We start from the raw sequence: 21,211 nt of genomic DNA, 5'->3' as shown, positions 1-21,211 counted from the left end.
AATTGCTCCAGTAATAATAGGAGCAGTGATATTTTGAGATATATTTGTAGAACGTTAATTTGATTATATTCTAGATGGAATTAATTGCATACTAAGGTAGGCCATTGAATTACTACGATAGGTACTAGTTCACGATTCGTATCGGCAATTGTACATACTTGCGTATTTGCTCAATCATTTATTTGTACAATACTCTTACGCCGCTATAGTTTTATGGGTAAACCCATATTAGTAAGTATAATTAAGATGATTTTATATAGCTTAAAAATAATGAGTAGGTATTATTTTTCATAAAAGCAACATTGACCAGGGCATATACTAGGTGTGTATGATATTTACTATATTAATCGATTATTTACAGAGGATTTTATGTTTAATAAATTTTTAAGCTATTTTTATTGCTTTAGTAATCGAATATATCTTAATCTATAGGTTCAGCAATACCTTCAGTTGCGACATCGAATTAGGAACGCATGCATATTTCGTACAACTAGAAGCATTGCCGTTTGTCTAATATGGTGAGCAGCCCAAATAGTAATGTCGGTTGGTCATCATATTATGTACTTAACACTTCGCAAATGGGGTGGAACATGTGACACGCACAACTGAAACTACACGACTTGTAACATACCACAATTTAATGTAAAAATTAGTAATAAATACAACAGATAAATGCAGGAGTTTGCAACATGTTAAAATTGCATTACATAACATCAAACAATGTGAAATAAAAATTGCATTAACTGCTTGCATAAAACAAAATTATTTAAATTAAACTTTTAATGGAGGCATCAAACCAAGACATCAAAAATATTTATAAACAACAAATCGCTCATAAATTATTCATGTAAAAATATAACAGGACCGACGTTACGAACACGCAGATTTGACACCCCCGTTCCTATTAGTATTACACTATTGTGATACACGACTATAACAAATTGGCTAATGTTAAAAAGAAACAAATAGAACATAACTAGACCATTGCTATCCTGAAAATAACCACAGAGCTAATCCTGCACTCCATTGATATTAAATGATAAAATCACATCCTTGTGATATAAAGGTAAATTTATTATAATATACTATAAATTGGAATATTCAATTATGTTGGCCAAATAAGTGACTAGGTCGTCAAGACCTTTCTTTTCATAAGACTAAATTTAGTAATTCGTTAACCTTATGTTTAAAATTCCATATGGCATAAAGTTAGCTTTCATTAAGTTCAATTAAATGTTTATCGTACAATTATTAAGTTGCATACTTTCTGAAAGCTGAAAAAAAGAGATCAAAGAGAGATATTTTCTGAGCCAAACGATGTGATTCTCCAAAATATTCTGGCCAGACACTATCATAGTATCCTAACCTAAAATATCTAAAATTATCTATGTTACTAATCATCGATTTGCTATAGCAAATTTAATATTAAAATTGGTCTCGAGTGATAGTAAATATAAAAAAACAAATGCATTCACGATTAGAAGCGTTTAACGCGGTATAAAGTGGCACATGATATACACGCGTCCACTCCCGCCCCTGGCGGCGTCAACAACCCGGATAGCTATGATCTGTTCCAACAATAGGATTTAACTTGCGCGATAATAAATTATTAAATAGTACATAACTATTACGATTGGCAGAGGTAAACAAGCTAAATCTTAATAATATTACCAGCTATAAAACCTGTACAATACCGTAACCCAAACTTCAATTTACTATGTAGACATAGAAATTAGGAGTAGATCACTTACATGTAAATACAAATAGGTAGATATTCTCTTTAAAAAGACATTAATTACTTTTAAAATATCATTTAGTTTGGTTACGTAATTAAATAACTAGTAATATTGCACTGAGAATGAAATGCTATCAAATTATAAGCGCCCACAATATTATGAACGGCAGATATAAAAATCTTTGATAATCTTAAAAAATAAATATAAATCTTTGTGGAAGAAACATTTTGGTTATTTAAATATAAAATCCGTAAGGAACGTTGGAGCTTAGTGCTTATTTTCAAGTGGGCCCCTATATATTTAATAGACGATTGTATAATCTAGGTACGATACGAGTTATGACTATGTTAAAAAATTGCACAAGTGAGTTGCATGTTCACAGCTACTAAAACAGCAATAATGCCACAACTTAGTTATTATTATTTTATCGGAAAGAATCACGGATAAATTATTTGGATGCGGTAATATATTACACCATAACAATCTTTCATTGGTTTCGTTAGAGTAAGATCAATTTTATACAAACGGCGGCTTAATTATCTAAATATATTAGTAAAATTCGAAGAGGTCTGAACAAATGAAGGTAAAATCTCGAGTGATACTGTAATCTCTAGGTGTGTACGACGTATTTATATTACCCGTTGACCAGACAGATGCGACCTCAATTGGATGCTAGATGCCTTACATTTATGCAAAATAACTAATCATAAAACATTAATTAATATTATAATAGGAGTCGAATCGTAGCGTGTTAAAGGTATATTAAGAAGAGCTGGAACGTCAACACATTTACACATTGCACATGTTAGGCCGGGAGATACTGACACAAAATTTCGGGTCATTTGTAACAGGATGGCGGTCTAGAGGAGTCTTAGTACGCAATGACAAAAAGAAAAATGATGGTCAGAACGCTGGTACCGGCGGACTAGTCGCGTGGGCGTTAGTCACACTCGTCGGATAAATAGCGAAAGTCCAACGATTTGTAACACAAAAATTTTAGAATTTACCGATAGCCCTTAAAAAAGATGTAGGCGGTAGTGTCATGCCATACTTTTACGATGTGACTTACAGTCCGCCATACCGACGTGAATGCGTTGATTTAAAAAAAACAATTCAACCATTTGTACCGGGCTCACTTTTGCACAGGTAACCATCGTCGTGCAGCCATTTACTAAAATCGCCATGCCATACTTTTCGGACGATTCCAAATGGTCGCCATACCGCGGAAAATCGGTACCAGCGTTCTGAGTTCTGACCATCATTTTTCTTTTAGTCATTGCGTAATAAGACCACTGTAGAACCGCCATTCTGTTACAAATGACCCGAAATTTTGTGTCAGTATCTCCCGGCCTATGTATGTGTCATATTTTGCAATTGTTTATAAATACAGGGTGATGTAATTGGTGTAGTACGAATATCTAAAAATCTATGAAGAATTTCGTGATACAGTAAATGGAAGAATTATAGACTATTTTACAGTATTTAATAAAATCATTTAATTTTTTGTTCATTTTCATTAGAAATGTCAATTTTTCTCACTAAGGTGGAAATTTGGATGATAAGGATCTTGTTAGAAAAATATAAATTTTGACTAAAATCGGCATTTTTTTTTTCAAAAATCAAATTACTAATTAATAATCAGAGTTATCACATTATTAAAAAAACGCCCGTTATTTAAATCATTATCAAAACAACCATCCGTGTGTTGGGAGTAAGCGCACGTTTTATTTGTATTGTTTTTATGACCTGAAATTTAATTATTATTTGATAATTGAATGATTATTAATACTTTTATCCAATTGATTATTATTAGAATAAATAATTAACTTCATCAATTGATTTACTTTTAAATTATAATTTTACAGGTAAATTATGAGAGCTTTCATAATTATATTTGCATATATTTATCTACAACGCACCCATTTTACAATTCAAGTCTAAAATGAAACTAGAGTCGCATTTATTTTTGAACATACTGTAAGTGAAATTGCATAAGTGTGAGTACTGTGAACATGCCAGCTTTCCTTAATTGACCGATAACACTCTTGGTTCTAGCACCATTCCATTTTATCACATTTCAGTTACCGTACCACTCTAGTGTTTAGCTAAAAATGTAACAATCTTAAATCTTAATTGAAAATACATATACATAAACGCTAGGTTAGTCCCAATCGTAGAATGCCGACATTAGTTACTAAATGCAACCTTCCAATTTCCACCCTATCTTAAAATAATTGAAAGAGGTCTTGGACCCCAAGCACCGATCGCGCGGGCGTCGTGGCCCTTGAGACAAATCAACACCTACCAACGATAAAATAATAAAACATGTTAACATTTCGACTCGAATATTAACTCTTATTATCAACGCAAATAAACGAAATCATTGTTACTACAATTATGATGAATCCATAAAAACAAACAACACTAATAAATCATATTATATCGTTATATAAATATAAAATTATATTAAATCAGACAATAGAATATATCTAAGTATAAAAAAAACAATCTCCGTAAATAGATCAACTAGTCTAGTATAAAAAAAAATCTTTTCGTATGTCCTTAGGCGCTATCCGTGATACATCACAAATCCTTAATAATTATCCATCTTGCAAAGGCCTCATAGAGTTAAAAAATGCATCTACACTGAGATTCAGTCAATATTTATATGTCGTTGACCAACGACAGATCACAATCTCTTGCCAGTCCTTTATTTTCTTTCCTGATGTCGTTCCGCACCACCCAAAGGATATATTAACATAAATAAAATTAGCTACAGGAAACTCATAATTTCCTATCTAATGAATAAATATAACAAGACAAAAATGCTCGCAAAAGAGCAACCGTTAATAGCCAGCATCACTTCGCGGTCGCACCGCTACTCAATATAAGTGTATATTCTTAAATAGCTTAAGATGTATATCGATACAATATAAAAAAATAATATGGTAATAAAAATTAACATCATATTATTGCTTATGCCCGTTCCCGTATAGCGATTGGTATAGAAAAAATTTGCTTAACTACTCTCATACGCGTCGAGGCGCCGTCGACGCCGTCGAACGTAGAAACGACGAGCGTTCCGTTCACAGGAATCGTTTCTTAAACTTCCTCACGCGGAATCTATACAAGGTCACACTGGGGCAAGTCAAACGCACAACCGAGACAATACTAAAACGAGGGGCCCGTCGCCGACGAGCCGGAAGGACCCGACCGAGGCCCGCTTAAGTAATAGCACTTCAGCTTAACCCTAAGTAGGAAAGACGCGAGACGGTCCGTTAAAAATTTGACACGAGGAGAGTCCGAGCTGGCGAGGGGCGCGCGCTCACGGAGCGTCGAGGCCGCGCCAGTACATGGACAATCAGTCGAAGCTGGCGTCCAGGTGGTTGGCGAAGAGCGGCGCGTGCGGGTGGGCGTGCGGCGCGGGGGGCGCGGGGCCCAGCGCCGGCGGCTCGAACTTGCGCGTGTCGGGGTTGTACGCCGGGTGCTTGAACTTGCAGTGCGTGCGCAGGTTGTCCGAGCGCGTGTACGTGGCGCGGCACAGCGGGCACTCGAACCGGCCCGGGAAGTGCACGTGGTAGTGGTTGCGGATGTGCGTCACCACTTTGCCGCACAGCTTGCAGCGGTGCAGGTTCAGCGCGCCCGCCACGCGCTCGAACGTGAGCCGCATGTGCCAGCCCTTCGAGCCTGCAACCAGCCGTCTGTCACTCCACCGCGCTAACCGCGCTTCCCCGCTCTGCCCGCTTCGAGCCTCCCGCCGCCGCCCCTGAGCACTCGTCGGCTGTTGCTATTTTTTCCTGATCGACTAATGAATGAGCACCTCATTTTTAAATTATGTGCTTCTCTTTTTTCGGCCGAAACGTCGATATCGACCGGTGCTCAAGGCTAGCGTCGGCATTAATACTAGTGCTACAGTGCCAACCCTATAAAAGATATGAATGACTATCGAAACCGACGCTATTATTTTAGGCCTATATGAACCTGGAAATGTGTCACAAATATTGTACTTCAAACTTTTTACATAAAGTTCTCAGTTTTTTGTCTTTAAAAAAATACATAACAAGCACTACAAATAAAAAGGTTGAATTAGGCTATGGAAGGAATGAATTTGTTCAAATGTAAAATCTTTTAAGTTGGCGCTGCCGCATTTAGTAGGTACTTGTAAATGAATTTTCTTGTGGTAAGAAACACCACAGTAGAATCTGGTGAAATCTGGTTATTCATAAATATCTGAATTGTTACATTGCTTAATGATTTTCATAAATTGGAACAATTAAGTACTGACCAACAAATTCTACTGTAATTTTAGACTAGTAGAATGGAAATATATATATAAAAATTGTAACAAAATTAGCACTATATGAAAGCTTTGAATAATAATTTGTTAGAGCTATGCTATGATTCTCCTAGCGCTATGGAAGCATTTATTTATAATAATACAGTTTGTTAACAAAGTCGTGGAAAATCATTATTTCTTAATTAATGTTTTTTCCTCTCGATAGATTCATGCAGAAATGAACCAATGATACTGAAGAAATGGTGTTTCGTTAATCCAATTTGTGATTGTAAGTATATAATATTAATTGCTGTCACCAAGCTTGAATATATACTGCAGTCTTTAAGATATAGATCTGCTATTAAAACATAGAAAAGCATGGAAAAAAGGATGAAAATGAAAAGAAAAGAGATATAAATAAAGAGATATATTTGCAACGAACACACAGTAACGATAGACTTACATACAAACTAATCGTAACTCGTAATTAAAGTAATGATAATAAATTAATATTAAGAGGTATACCTGAATACAAGGCAAAATCAGTCTTAGACACAACCGATACTAGTGTCCTTTTTACAATTACTACAAGGAACAAGAAGAGATCATTATGTTAAGATCGTAATATCCTTAACAGGGGGTCAGATTTCATTTCTTAATTGGGCATTAACTTAAGAGAAACATCTCCTTGAGAGCAGTGCATAGCCTTAAAAATAGTTCAATTTTGAATAAAATATAAATGATATCCAATCCCCTTTTACACGTTAAGTTTGTACTGTAAGTATTATCACATACAATAATTAATACTAAATTACTACATTATTAACATTGGTTTAGAAACTTTGGAATTCAAGGAATTTATCACTTTATTTTATTTTAGAATAATAGAGCGTGAAACCAACTTCATTAGTATAAAAGCATAAAGATTAGTCACGTTAATCCACCTATGTACAAAATGTTAGTCTGCCATTTGTGGCGATACACATACCGTTGAATTAGAAGCATTATTTAGAAATTTAGAAAAACGAACTTTAGCTGAAACAAACCACACCTTACATCTAATTATTACATAAGTTTAAGGCCGATTATAAGCTCACGTCATGATAATCCAAACAAAAAAATATTAGTAAGAAAAACACCTGCTTGAGGACCAAAAGTTATTTATAACTTTTATATTTACAATAAATGCATCACTTTTAGATGTTACATAATCCATTTACATTAAAAGTAGGGTCAACTTTTGAAAATTTGATAAAAACAAACGCAGTATCCTAAAAACGGTGATGGGAAAATTGATTCATTTCCTTATCTAACTTCTAGCACTTGGTCTGTATGTTGGAGACATTATTTAAACCTAAAACAGAACAATGTTTCATCCGTAGATGTCTTTTCAAATTATCAGCTCGCGTTAATATAATGGGACATAGAGGGCACTTGTGTTGTTCAGGGTTGTGAGATTTCAAATGTTTCTTTATGTTAGTGACAAGTTTACCGCATATTTTACACGACATTGGCATAGTATATGATTTATGGTTCAATGACATTTTGAATGATTTAACAATATTTTCTATATTTGGCATGTTCTGGGCTAACTGTTCCGGGAGTATATTGTTTTCATCGCCATAGTATTCACCTGCAATATACGTTAGATTTGACTGCTGCATAGTAACTGTATAGCATGCTAGCGATCACTGCAAACCCTACTTTGTTCAATACGAAATCTACAAGGCACTCCAAACACGACAAAATCTCACTAGTTTCGTATATCCTATTTTACATGCAGTTTAATTTTTTGTTAAACGCTTCAAAATATGTTGTACCTCATGAATAAGTAATATTTAATTTGTATGCGTAATTGATAAACGACCTATGTCCCTCCGGGGGCGCCAAATCATATACGTTAAAAATCACCTTACACCAATTTCTTCATAAATAATAAAATAAAAGAAGCGTATAAAGAAATGAAATAAAAAAGCATCTAATGTAACATGGTTAGTGCAAATTAGAACAGAACCAAAAGCAACGGTAGATCATGCTAAGGTAAGGCAACAACATGCGGTTACAAATGTTTAGGAACTTCGTATATGGGTGAATGAATATCCTAATCATTTGTAATATTACAAAACAACGCAAATAATTGTAACAAAAAAGCTTTGAGATCGTTTCGTAATGCGATAAAAATATTCCGTTTTAAGTTCAAAACTCGGAATGTCGTTATTACTGTACATTATTGATTACAAATGAGACAGTTTTGCTGTAATGAAGCGATAAAGCAATAAACTTGTACTGGAATATACGTTATAACGGAGCGATCTCAATCCAAAACATGGCGGTAACATTCTACGTTTTATTGCCGACCACCAAACGAGCTCGTTTATTTGACGTTTCGAGTGCTTTATTTTCGCGAAATACACGTAATTATGAAATTTAATTAAATAATTACAATTTTGGAGATTCATTAATCTAAAAAAATTGTTATTTTAGAAACGAATGCATCAAGTGGTCGCGTAAAAGGCAAATGACTCACCATCGATGGTGTCAGTCTGGTCGGGGTGCGGCTGTATGATCTGTTCGGTCTCGTTGCAGTCGTTGCTCATGGGATGCTGGAGCATGGAGGCCATCTCGTTCACTCCCATCGTCTGGAAGTTTCCAAGCCCGCGTGTTTATATCGGTTCCATTCAGTTTTTGAGGAACATCCATACTAATATTATAAATGCGAAAGTAACTCTGTCTGTCTGTCTGTTACTCAATCACGCCTAAACTACTGAACCAATTTGCATGAAATTTAGTACGGAGATATTTTGATAACCGAGACCTTTCTCGGGATAAAAAGTAGCCTATGTCCTTACATAGGCTACTTTTTATCCCGGGAAAATGACGCAATCCCGGAAATCCCACGGGAACGGTAACTATGCGAGTTTTTCTTTGACTGCGCGGGTGAAGCCGCGGGCGGAAACCTAGTATACAGATAAATCTTAAAATGTTATTGGTATGTCAGATACACTGAAGTAATATTTAGCTGTGAAATAAAACACTGTTTCCTGTCGAATTTAAAAGGTTGATATATTGTGTGCGAGTGATACAAAATGGGAACAATGATCGTATGAAGTCTAGCCTCAAAATATAGTCTCAATTCCAACCAAAAAACGATCATCAATTGTAACATAGAAGAGTCCGTATCGAAGAAATTTAATCATGTCAATAGATATCGCCTATTTCTTAGCTGTACTATTTTGAGACTGTTCTCAATCTTCACAATATTTATGTGTCTTACTTTTTAATGATATGTAGTTTACAATTGCCAATCGATAGATACGAATTCATCGATTGAAAAATCGAATATATGCTCAATATTTCACATTTTTTAGTAAGTATTGTATTAAAGAGAGTTATGAAAGAGTTTGTGGTTTTACTTTACATAAATTTAATTAAAAAAACGACAGGGTTTCCGGCCGAAAGGAGTGTGTAATTAATTTTAATTGAATTTTCTTTAATTTGCTAACACATTGTTTTCATCATCAAGTCTCTAAATCGATACAGAGAAACAACGAGTAGATTGAATAGGATGGACGGCATTTTAAGAGCTTTTACTTAGAATAGCTGATAAAGATTATGTTAGGTTTAGAATCCAAGGGATAATTGCATTTGTCTTATGTCAATATAATGATGATAAAAATGAAAATTTTAATGTAGTTAAAGCTGGTTATACTTACCTTACATTCACGACCCTAGGGATTTAACAGATAGTGGTCATATTAGTGCAAATCGAGTATGTGAAATAGCCGTACTAGAATAAAACTTTATGATAACGACGATTGGTTCAGGTACGTAAGTGATGATGTGATGATAGGGAGTAGGGACACATACTATTGTTTTATGATGTGTATATAAAGTGATGATAAAATGTAACATATTATTATTTTATGACAATAATAATGCCGACGTATACATATAATCAAGAAGCTTATATCTAATACACTGGAGATTTCAGTATGAACATTAACTTGTAACAAGAAAATATGACGTTGAATGACGCCTGTATGTTTTTTATCCCTTTCACACCTAACTTGGCAAGTTGGTGTGAAAGGGATAAAAAAACATACAGGTATTAGATATAAGCTTCTTGTATATAATAATGACGCATGACGTATACATGTAGTCAGTCGTGTATAGTTACCGGCAGGTGCGTCTGGTCGTAGGGCGGCGCATGCACGGGCGCGTGGTACTCCGGCTCCTGCTTCACGAGCGGCGCGTGCGCGGGCGAGCGGGAGCGCCGCGCGTGCGCCGGCGGCGGCGTCGACCCCTCCGACCCAGACCCCGTCGAGTTCTTGCCGCTCTTCACCGTGCCCTGTACCATTTGTTACATGTGTTATATGCATTGAGATATACATATGGAGACGACACCGCCTACATCACTTATGTTCCGCTCAACATACGCCATATGGCGTAACTGCACGCTCATTTTTTATTTGTTTTAAAGTGAAACGCATCAAATATGCCTTCGTGTGTGTTACGACTTACGATATTGCACAAATAATACGGAAAAGTGCAAATGAATAACTTTCATCGGTAAGTACCTAACTAGATAATAAATTTTAAAACTTAGTTAGAGCAAAAAAATGGCGCACATACTTTGTTCGTGGTGTCTCCTCCATACGTAGTAATATTATCTCAATGGTTATATGCCGTTTTGTGTTAGATTGTCGGCACCTGCGAGAACGGAGAAACCATTGCCGCTTTTCATGTGACCCGGTATGATAGGTTAAGAAGCAGTTTGTGTAGCATTGTGGGCGATGTGGATGGCTCCGAGCCCGAGCCCGTCGAGCCGAGTTGTATGTGTTATACACGGGTACGTGCAAAGTTGGTGGTGAGGACTTCAAATCGTTAAGTCAGGGGTTGGTTACCAGGCGAGTATACACATATGAATAACATCACTGCTCGAAACGGCGAAGGAAAACATCGTGAGACCGATACATCGACATGTGACATCTTCCAACCCGCACTTGGTCAGGGTGGTAGATTACGGCCTGTACCCTCATAGAAAGCTCGTGTTCCAGCAGTGGGAACGTATATGGGCTGATGATGATATATGGGTCTATTTCATAATATGAAAGATTACATATTTTTTTTGTGGTGACTCCGATTTGAGAAAGATGCCCATCTTTCTAAAATCGGAGTTACCGGAGTTAATTATCGGAGTACTACATCTTAACGCGGACGCGTGGATTTTTTCTGGTAGTCAAAAAACCAGAACAACAAAGTTGAACAAACCAGATTTGAATGAGGCCTTTCTCGCTCTTCTCTTTGTCCTTTAAAATATTGTACGCGTTAAGTAGTTTGTAAAGGATTGTGGGCGGCGTGGCGTTAAGCCCGTGGAGCCCTTGCGCGTGAAACATAACAATAGATTATAATATGTATGAAGGACTCGAATTCAAACATGATTAAAATTTTATGTATTCAACCTACTCAGTGCATAAGTAAGTACAAATGATTTATGCTGCGTATAGGTAACCTAAAGATAAATAAAATTTTGCTTTATAGGAATATATATTATAGGAATTTATTGTTAAGAAAAATTCTAACTATTAACTAAAAATAAAAAATAATGACGTCAAACTAATTATTTTGTCATATATTTTTTACATCCAATATAAATCCGATAATTTATGCAACCTTAGTTTAAACCTTCAAATATGTTTTATAGCGTATAGGAGATCATAAATAAACATAAATCTAATAACCCAGCGCTCTGCTTTCTTTCCGCTCCAGTTCTTTTACAATGTAACTTCACTTCACATGTCTAACGCGCTTAAAATTTTAAGTGCTTGAAATGAACCTAAATTAAAAAATATAGCAAGATTTGAAAGAATGTAAAGGAAATATCATTAGTTATCTTTGAAACTGATAACATGTTTACGAAATAATGAGAAAAAAAAATTGCAGAAAAAAGGAAAATTACAGCGCATTCAGATTAATACAAAAAATTATAATGGTAAGTATAAGAAATTCCAAGAGGACTACAATTTCTATTCTATACTTACAAATTTATATTTCTGTTGTTAGATTGAAACAGATCTAACAGTTAAGTACTTTTTCTAGCTATACTGTAATGAATTATGGTTTGAAATGAAAATAGCTGATACTGTCTGTCTATTAGAAAATTCCGTGGTTTCTGTTTCGAACCTGGATAGGAGCTTATTTGTTATTTCCATAAAATAATATGGCACGTTTTGGTTCAAATTATAGTAAAAAATAACGAAAAATTTTCTTAAAGTAAAACTTTAAAACTGTAGATTGTACTGTAACTGTAGTCTTTTCATAGCTTGAATTAAATCCACTACCTACATGATTTTTGTAAGACATTGACATAAAATTCACATACTTCATACGGACGATAGGACAGATCGATGTCCTCCCGTGGCACCGTCGAGTTCTTCCTGCGCCTCTTCTCCGGCGGCACGTGGGGCGCGGGCGGCTGCGGCGCGGCCAGCGGTGTGAGCGGCGGCCCCGCTGAGTGCGCCACCGGCGGCGTGGCGAAGTCCCCGCGCGACGAGAGATTCTCCGCGCTCACTGATGGCGTTGAGCGCTCCTCCGCCTGCCATCAGAAAGAAGTTAACTTCCTTGCCCATCCAGGGGGCACGTGTCGTGTTTGACATGTCTATTGGACGACGGGATTGCCTTTTTTGGCAATTATAATGAAATGATCTATTTTATACCACTATAAGAAGACTGTTGATTAAATCTAATTAGTTATATTATTTTCAATAAATTCGATGTAAACTTTTAATACATACGATTGTTTTAACGTTATATTTGATACATATCTACTATATTACGCTATTTTTATCATCTATTATCTATTGAGGAAATAAGCCTAATTATATTTTGTTCAAGAATGATAGATTATAGAAATAACTTGAGCACGTTACGAAAGTATTATCGATGTCAATATGTAAGTTTAGCGAATTAACCTTTAGCTATGTATGTAATAAAAAAGGGAAAGTAGGTCATATGTCGATTAAAACAAAATAGAAATTTATAGTCATTTATCGAGATTATCATCAGATAGTGTCAAGGGCCTACTTACAGTGAAATACTTCATACAAATCCTAGTTAAGTTTGTCGGAAACAAGATTAGCTACAAGAAATAATATAGAAATATTCGCCAGAATACGGTAATATGTATGATGCTTCGAGCCATGCTAACGGCACTAATGCAGCTTGCGCCGGCGGCGTCACGAAATCTATATACGATGTTCTTTACACTGTAAAGCTGTTACTGCATCGTCGACCGCTCGTTTAATATACATAACGGATTTTAAATACTACACTTGATTTAAAACGGCAATAAATAACTTCATTAATATATTATTATAATATTATTATCTGTAATATCTGTACAAAATTATTACTCAGCGAATCGATTTTTACGTGATGAATTTCGAATGTAACATATTATAGAGCTTCCGCCTTCAAGATCAAGAGTTCCTAAAATACAGATCAAGTATCGACACTTCTTAAAAGATGCCTAATTTAATTCCGATTTAAATAATTCTGATTCTTTAATGTTTATAATATACAAATTCAAGTTTTTTTTCTACATTTAATATCGTGATCTAAGATGTGATGTCTCGCTTCGTTGCATAATTAAGTTTATCAAGGGCAGACAAATAAATTGGTTCTGAAGGTCCGGTTGGTGCAAATGGCAATCTTTAAATAACCAGTATTAGGTATGTACGAATAGTTAATTTATTATAATATTTAAAACATCTAAATTTTAACGAATTTTTGCATCGAGAATCTCAGTAATATGTATTTATAATGAAGTGCAATATGTAGAAAAAATAAGTTTTTATGGAACCGCCTACCTAGAAGGTAAGATTCATATTATTAAAGTGAATGATGCAGTGAGAGATAACGAATAATGAGAAAAAAAATGATTAATAGTTTATGAAAGTACCTATCAAATTTAGTGTCACTGAATCTATTCAGTATTCACGTGACAGTTGCTTATATGAACCGGTTTGAAAACGCGTCCATTTGTAGTAAAAATGCACGTTTTTTCTCTAACACTACTACCTACTACGTTTATTACGTTTCAAGTTAGATATACATAGTACTTATTTAGAATATGAAAAATAAGCATCCACCGTAGATTTTATCTCTAATTGTACTTATAATAAAATTTTGATAACATTAAATTAATAAACTTTTGCTTCCTAAATGTGAAATACTTCAAATAACTTCCAGATAAAATTTTATTGATATTATTTAGCAAATGACCACAACTGTTTTATAAGAATACCAGTTTTTTATAATAACTACTAACTGTATAACGTGCATTTATAAAAAATAAATAAATAAATCCTATACGATATTGGCATTCATCAATTTATTTTAACAAAATAATAATTTGCACATAAGAATCTGAATAAAATGGACACGTTGACAATTTAAATGTTTAACTACAAACTGTATCATCGAGCAATAAATTCGAATATAAAGGGTCATTGTGCTCTCACCAAAACTTCAAGGCCGGTATTCATACCTACAATCTACGCAAGTGTGCCAGACTCGTCTGTCTGGCACGCACTATTTTGCCGATTGTTTGTACACTTATCGACAATATTTCTAACAACATATATTGCAGAAATATATCACTACAATTTGTCAAAAGCGACATATATAAGGTATCTCACATAAAATCTCGTATAAACGAAATATATTTATCATTTCAATTTTTTTTTCATAAGGACTAGAAACACAAATTGAAATAGGAATTAAAATACTGATTATTATTTAATTTTTGATACAGTCGCTAATTGCGTATTGTATCACATAGTAATATATTAATGTAGTATTGTTAAAAATACAAACGTTATTATTGTAATGAATTTAAATGGATATCTGATCTGAATAAATTTTATTAAAAAATTGCTAAACAACTTCTGTAGACGACATTACTATACTTGATGAGTATCATACACAAATATTTTTTACCTCGATCTATTCACCAATACATAGAAAAGTTAACATTGATAGTAATAATTTAAAATTTTACATATGATTTTAGATTTTTTTTTGTATTACTGGTCATAGTAAAAAGTATTAAACAAAATTCTGACAAACTGAGTTATTAAATATTTTAGAAAAGCACATTTAAAACAAGTAAAGAAACTTACCTTAGGATTCAATGTATTATTTTCTGTTAAACCTCTAACTTGTAAGCTTTCTGCAGTCTTTAGGAACATTGGTAGCATATTTTGGCCAACATTAACCTCCCCCTAAAACAGTCATAAAATAATTAAATCAAAAAATATTTAAAATATCATCATTCAAAACAGCTAAAGAGAACACATAGTTCTACAAAATTTTACTTTAAAATATGCTAATAACAAGAAGAAGGTATGTAAAGACATTTTTTGTACATCAACAGTAAAAATAAGCAAATTTTAAGTTTTTTACTCATAATAGGTCATTATTATAATCGAAATAAAGAAATCTTTAACAATAAAAGTAGAATATCATCAATCAATTACCTTGTACATAAAGTCCAATAATGATTTTATCTCTGAGAATCGCACATCTTTTAGGAATATTATAGGATGTGGATGTGAATTTTGTAGGAATATACTTTCAAAATATGGGGAACATGCTGAGAGTATTGTCTGGTGTGCCTAAAATATAAAATTTCATGATTATACCCATTTAACTACAAATTAATATTAAAGTATAAGTATAATAATTATCATTCCTTCTTAGGAATATCTGACACGACAAATTCTTTTTACACATGGGAAGAGACAAATGTCAAGTCACCAAAAATAAAAATATTCTTTAACTTAATACAAACATTAATATACCATTAAATAAAACCATTTTTATACTGTAAAAAAATATTCATGACAAGTAACCTTCAGGCAAAAAATGCATTACAATTTGAAGGTCTTTTTAGTTAAGACTATTACATAGACATTGTCTCTAAATACTGATTTCATAGATAGATGTATTCATATTATAATTAGGTAATGTCTAGTTTTTACTCTGTCTTCATATTTGAAGGTTTCTTAAATTTAAAACCATATAAACCAATATTTGGAAGTTTAAAATGATTTTCTTTTAAATATTGAAAATAATTACATTTTCTATTTTGAAAGGATGAAGATCAGTATATTAAAAGTAATATATTCATTTGATATGTTATTTAACTGTATTATGATATCCAATCCGTAGAATACAGTGAATTACCATTCATTTTAGAATATTTCACACCAATTTATATCTTTAGACCCTAAAAGCTGCCAAACGTGTGCCATAAAAAATTAGAAAGTAAAAAAAAACATGCAAGTCTTTTGCAGACTACTACCAAAACTATTCACTGACGACCTACAAACTATATTGCATTTTATTAGCATAAACTTTCGTACAGTTTGCCAAATTTACCTTCATATTTAAGATATTTGCATTTGCACAATATATTAATCTATAAATCATCATTAATGTTCGAAACATTTTAAACATTGTATATATAGAAACATGAATTAATTCTACTATAGTCATTGTATCAAAAATTTTGTAAGAATAACCTTGGGAAATTAGCAAATATATTTATAATGTAGTCTGCCTTGACTCGATGGCTAAGATTTAACATATCATATTTATGTTTTTGATTGCAATATTGTTATTAACTTTAGGGATCTAAAAAAATATAATAAAACATAAAAAATTAATACGTGTAAAATCTAAATAAAATTATTATTACTATTGATTATATGATCAAAGAGCAGTATGAGAACTTTTAAATAACATTGTGATGTTATTTACATTAATCAATGTTTGTTTACTATTGTATGCAATTTGTTATAACATAATTGTAAACAGATCAACTTAAATGATAATAGAATTAATTTATAATTTATATAATAATTCATATATCAAGATTAATAGCCTTAATGTAAGGGCTAAATAGAATAGTTTTATGTTATTTTTGTTTTTTGAAAAATAGAAATACTGTTAGTAGTTTCAATGACAAAAAATTCCCACTTTACCTTGACTGTCTCCCCATCGCAGGCAAGTGTAACATCACATAGTGCTTCTCGCTGTAAAAGGCTTGCAAGCACATCAGTCAGATTGGTTGGGTGATTGTTCCAGCGCAAACAAAATTGCTGGTCCATTGTTGGTGCTAGTGTCAGTGACCGTGCTGCAAAATTTTACACATATTACTCCTTTGGACACACTATCACTCTACTGTTAAAACTGAATTCGCAAAATTGCGAGAAGGAAGTGGCGCTAAATACCTCGATAGAACTCGCATCAGCAACGTACGCAACCACGTCTAAGTAATTAGACACGTGCGTAGGTTATCAAATTTGCACTATAGTCATTATGTACAAAAATTGGCGGCCATAGGGCCTAGATAGTAGAGCGAGAGATAAGTGACATCAGCGGCTCGAATTAATAGGGGCCGCGGGCAGCGAACTTACTGTACTCCACATTGACAGTTAGACCGCCGAGCGCCGACACATATCTACTTGTTGCATGCACCAACTGAGACCCATACATTATGTAATTTAGCTTCAGAATGCTAGCAGCGGGGCCACCGACCCTACAGGACGCGAAAACCTCAAGCTGTCTATAAAACAAGTTTAGGAAAGTAGTACCGCTGGCCAAAAAAATCGCAACATGCTGACACCGTTATAATAGCCAAGCTGGATGTGCCAGTTGTTAAATCTGTATGTGGTTTCAGGAATTTCACGACGCACCATTATTTATAATATCACTGATCACTCCGCGTGCCTGAAAATTGATAACCGAAGGATGAACGGGATTCTAAACGCGTAGTTGTGTCAACTTTTGACTATTCGTAGCGCCATTTGCCGATCCCGTATCTCAGAATCTTAAAATTATCAATCAACAACGATGTTTTCTATTACACACAGCTATTGCACTAACACGAAACGAAAACAACTGCAAAACACACAAAGTCAATATTTCCTAACTCACCATTTGCAAAAATTTTGCCATCACAAACGCCACCCGACCCCTACCTTGCACTGTCTTTTTGACCACACACACATCTCGATTTCCGTGTTCACTCACGGCACCTCACGGCCTTCGGAATATCTTTCACATCATAATCGGCCACTATTCGCAACGCGAACTTCATACGTTTCTAAGCGACGCGGTAAATTTAAAATTTTCAAACATAAATATATTTTTTTAGCTGTGAGCATATGTGAACACAATCTTTTTTATTTCATAAATAATGAGATATGTAAACAATACATAAATTGTGCCCTAATTTAAGGTCAATAGAATCATATTTGACATGTTATACGAAATTATTTCGGGCATAGATACAGAATTGAGGTTATGTGTGACGCGCAAAAATACCATCTGATATCAGGAAACAAATAAAAAAGTAAATATATATTTAATTTTAAAACCATTTACTCTAAATATTTAACACTTACTGAATTATTGTATTATTTTAAAAACGAAAAAATCACAAAGATTGATATTAACAACATTGGCCTTGACATTTTTGTTATCACAGAATTTGCACATCTTCTTTCCCGGTTTCAGCGCCATCTTTTGATGCATTGATGAGATGTATGAGATGGCTATCTGTTGCCAAACATTTCATATAGATGGCGCCCTTTGTATGATTTAGCTTGGTACTTGGTGTATTTAATACACCTATATAAATATAAATATTATATAAATAGGTGGGTAGGCTAGGTGTACATACCAGATTAAATGTTTTTTTTCATAGATTAAGGGCAATGACCCCTAAAGTTAGAGTTTTTATAGGTTATGTTATATTATATTTCAACAAAAAGCATTAGTAGGTACTTTTTAATCAAAATACGAATAAGTTAATTTATAACAGTTCTGCATTTAAGTAGTTACCTACGTAGAATAGTAATTATTTCATAATATTATGTACCTAAATTAAAAATATTTTTTATCATGTAGTATTTTTGAGATGGGTACCTACCTAGTAGAAGATTTTTTGTAGTGCTAAAGATATTCAGATTATTCGTAGCTATTAATATTTAGTAGGTAGGTACCTAGGGTCATTGCGCCTGTTCGCGTCCACATGCCTATTCGCGTCCATTTTGCGGATATCTTTTAGAAAATTCACGAAAATAAGTATACTTTAAGTAAAATTGTAATAAGAAAAATTTCCGATAATACCTCAATGTATAAGAGACATGCACACATATTCAAATTATGCCTGCGCACCGCCTATCCTATTTAAAAAAAAATATTTAATTTTGGTTATTAAACGAGAGAGCTAAAACGCGCGGGATTTTGAGAAAAAAATAGTGCGCAGCGTCGCGTTTGACGGTAAGTATCTTATTGTTAAATGTGAATTTTTGAATATGTAACTGTTTCTTTACTTTGCTAACAAAACATGGAATAGTATGGATTATAAATCAGCTTATTTATTTTACAATTAATAGCTAAAATAAGGTGGACGCGAATTACTACACCGAATTTGTACAACTTCCATTTTGCGTCCACGGTGGGCGCAAACTATACCTATAGTGCATAACAATAGAACATATTGCGTCCACATTGTTTTTCATTAAGTAGCAATGAATTGTTTGTTAAAATATGTAATTTAATATAGATTGTAAATTTTTGACTACGACTACAAGTTGATAATTTAAATTTTCATTCAAATTAGCAAATTTTTATGCAATTTTTTTCATTTTAAAATGGGTTTTCTAAGAATGAGACTAGTATCTTTGAGAATGAGAATCAATAAGTCTGTGGTTAAGAAAATAATATAAACAAAAAAGAAATTTAATTCATTAGAAACTAAAAATAGGGTAGGTAGGTAATCTTAATAGAACTGATTATTATTTATTTACATAACGTAACTTTGTTTTTTGTTAATTTTTAGTTCCATTAATGATGAGAAGATAAATATAAATAAGTTTTTACAGTTTCCTTACAGTGAATTATATTAATAATAATGTTGATTTTTTAAATATGTTGATTTTAGGGTTCCGAACCTCAAAAGAAAAAACCGGAATCCTTGTAGGATCACTTTGATATCCGTTCGTCTGTATGTCCGTCTGCCGGTCTGTCTTTCTGTCAAAACCCTTTTTCTCAGTAACGCGTTGAGATATAAAGCTGAAATTTATATTGAATACTCAAGTCTACGATCCCTTGAAGCAGTGAAAAAAATCAAACTTATAAGCCAAAGCAATCAGAAGATACAGCCGTTTATGCTGCAAATTTTCGCAAATTTCGACATTCGCAAGGGAATCAAAACCTACATTGTACTTTACGTGAACACAGACACTTGAAGTTTGGTACGAAGCAACGTCATAAAGCACAAATAAGGGAAACATTGAAAAAATAATCATTTACAGTTAAAACATATGAAAAAAAACAGTTTATACAGGAACCCTCGGTGTGCGAGTCCCACTCGCATTTGGCCGGTTTTTATTAAATAACTATATTCGTAAATAAATAATTTATTTAAATCTAATTTTTATTTGCATTTATCTGATAAAATATCACCCAATACACTCTTAATTCTTTTTCTAAGCTGGTGGACGCGAACTGGTCCACGGGTGGACGCAAACTGGAATTTTTGGACGCGAACTGGGTAAAACGCCTAATTCTGCTATTTGTCTAGATAAATAAAAACCACATGATATTTCCAACACAATTGAAAGTAAATCTTAAAATAGACTATGTAATGAACACGTTACATAAATTTTGCGTTGAAATTAGTTCTGGAACATTTTTATTTTCTCCTTCAAACTTTCCAACTGCACTAAGTGGACGCGAACAGGCGCAATGACCCTACCTACATTTTATTATTTGCTTACGATCCTGCATTTTAGTTGTATAATTATTATGTGTAGGTAGGTAGGTATTACATACCTATATACATTTGTAACAAGTGACAAAGGCTCTTGACCCCAGTGCCAAGGTAGGTAGGTATCATCAGGTTCCTAAATTGAAGACGAGCAACAATTTGATAGATAAGTACCTACAAGGTACATAATTTGTACACGGGCACTGCTTAACAGCTAGGTACCTACTTACCTATTATTTTTCAAATCGTATTTTTAACTACGTACCTATATGTACATATACGGAGAAATACTAATTACCAATCTTCTTTTATGAATTACTGCATATAAAAGGCTTATAAGTAATAACTTAGGTA

At 33.6% G+C, this 21,211-nt stretch overlaps 1 protein-coding gene across 4 annotated transcripts; it reads right to left on the bottom strand.

Moving 5' to 3' along the window:
• Positions 1–3,776: 3,776 nt before the first annotated feature.
• Positions 3,777–18,174, bottom strand: fru (sex determination protein fruitless). Of its 4 annotated transcripts, none has more exons than XM_089695558.1 (8): positions 18,016–18,174; positions 17,061–17,212; positions 15,552–15,689; positions 15,195–15,296; positions 12,395–12,607; positions 10,190–10,360; positions 8,540–8,651; positions 3,777–5,423 (listed from the first exon to the last, which is right to left on the bottom strand). In XM_089695558.1, exons 2-8 carry the CDS (start codon positions 17,184–17,186, stop codon positions 5,098–5,100), a joined length of 1,188 nt encoding a protein of 395 aa, XP_089551684.1. In that variant the 5' UTR covers positions 17,187–17,212; positions 18,016–18,174; the 3' UTR covers positions 3,777–5,097. The 4 variants fall into 4 exon arrangements, with proteins under 4 accessions (XP_089551684.1, XP_089551682.1, XP_089551685.1 ...); XM_089695556.1 differs by lacking the exon at positions 18,016–18,174 and adding an exon at positions 17,496–17,984; XM_089695559.1 differs by lacking the exon at positions 18,016–18,174 and adding an exon at positions 17,310–17,489.
• Between the last annotated feature and the right edge of the window lie 3,037 nt (positions 18,175–21,211).

Source organism: Colias philodice, chromosome 5 (assembly GCF_061535455.1).
Source record: "Colias philodice isolate Cphi_HAF_F1 chromosome 5, ilColPhil1 Martin Lab GWU primary, whole genome shotgun sequence".
Lineage (NCBI taxonomy): Eukaryota > Metazoa > Arthropoda > Insecta > Lepidoptera > Pieridae > Colias > Colias philodice.
The sequence above is the reverse complement of the archived record's forward strand: the minus strand, read 5'-3'. Positions and strand labels throughout refer to the sequence as shown.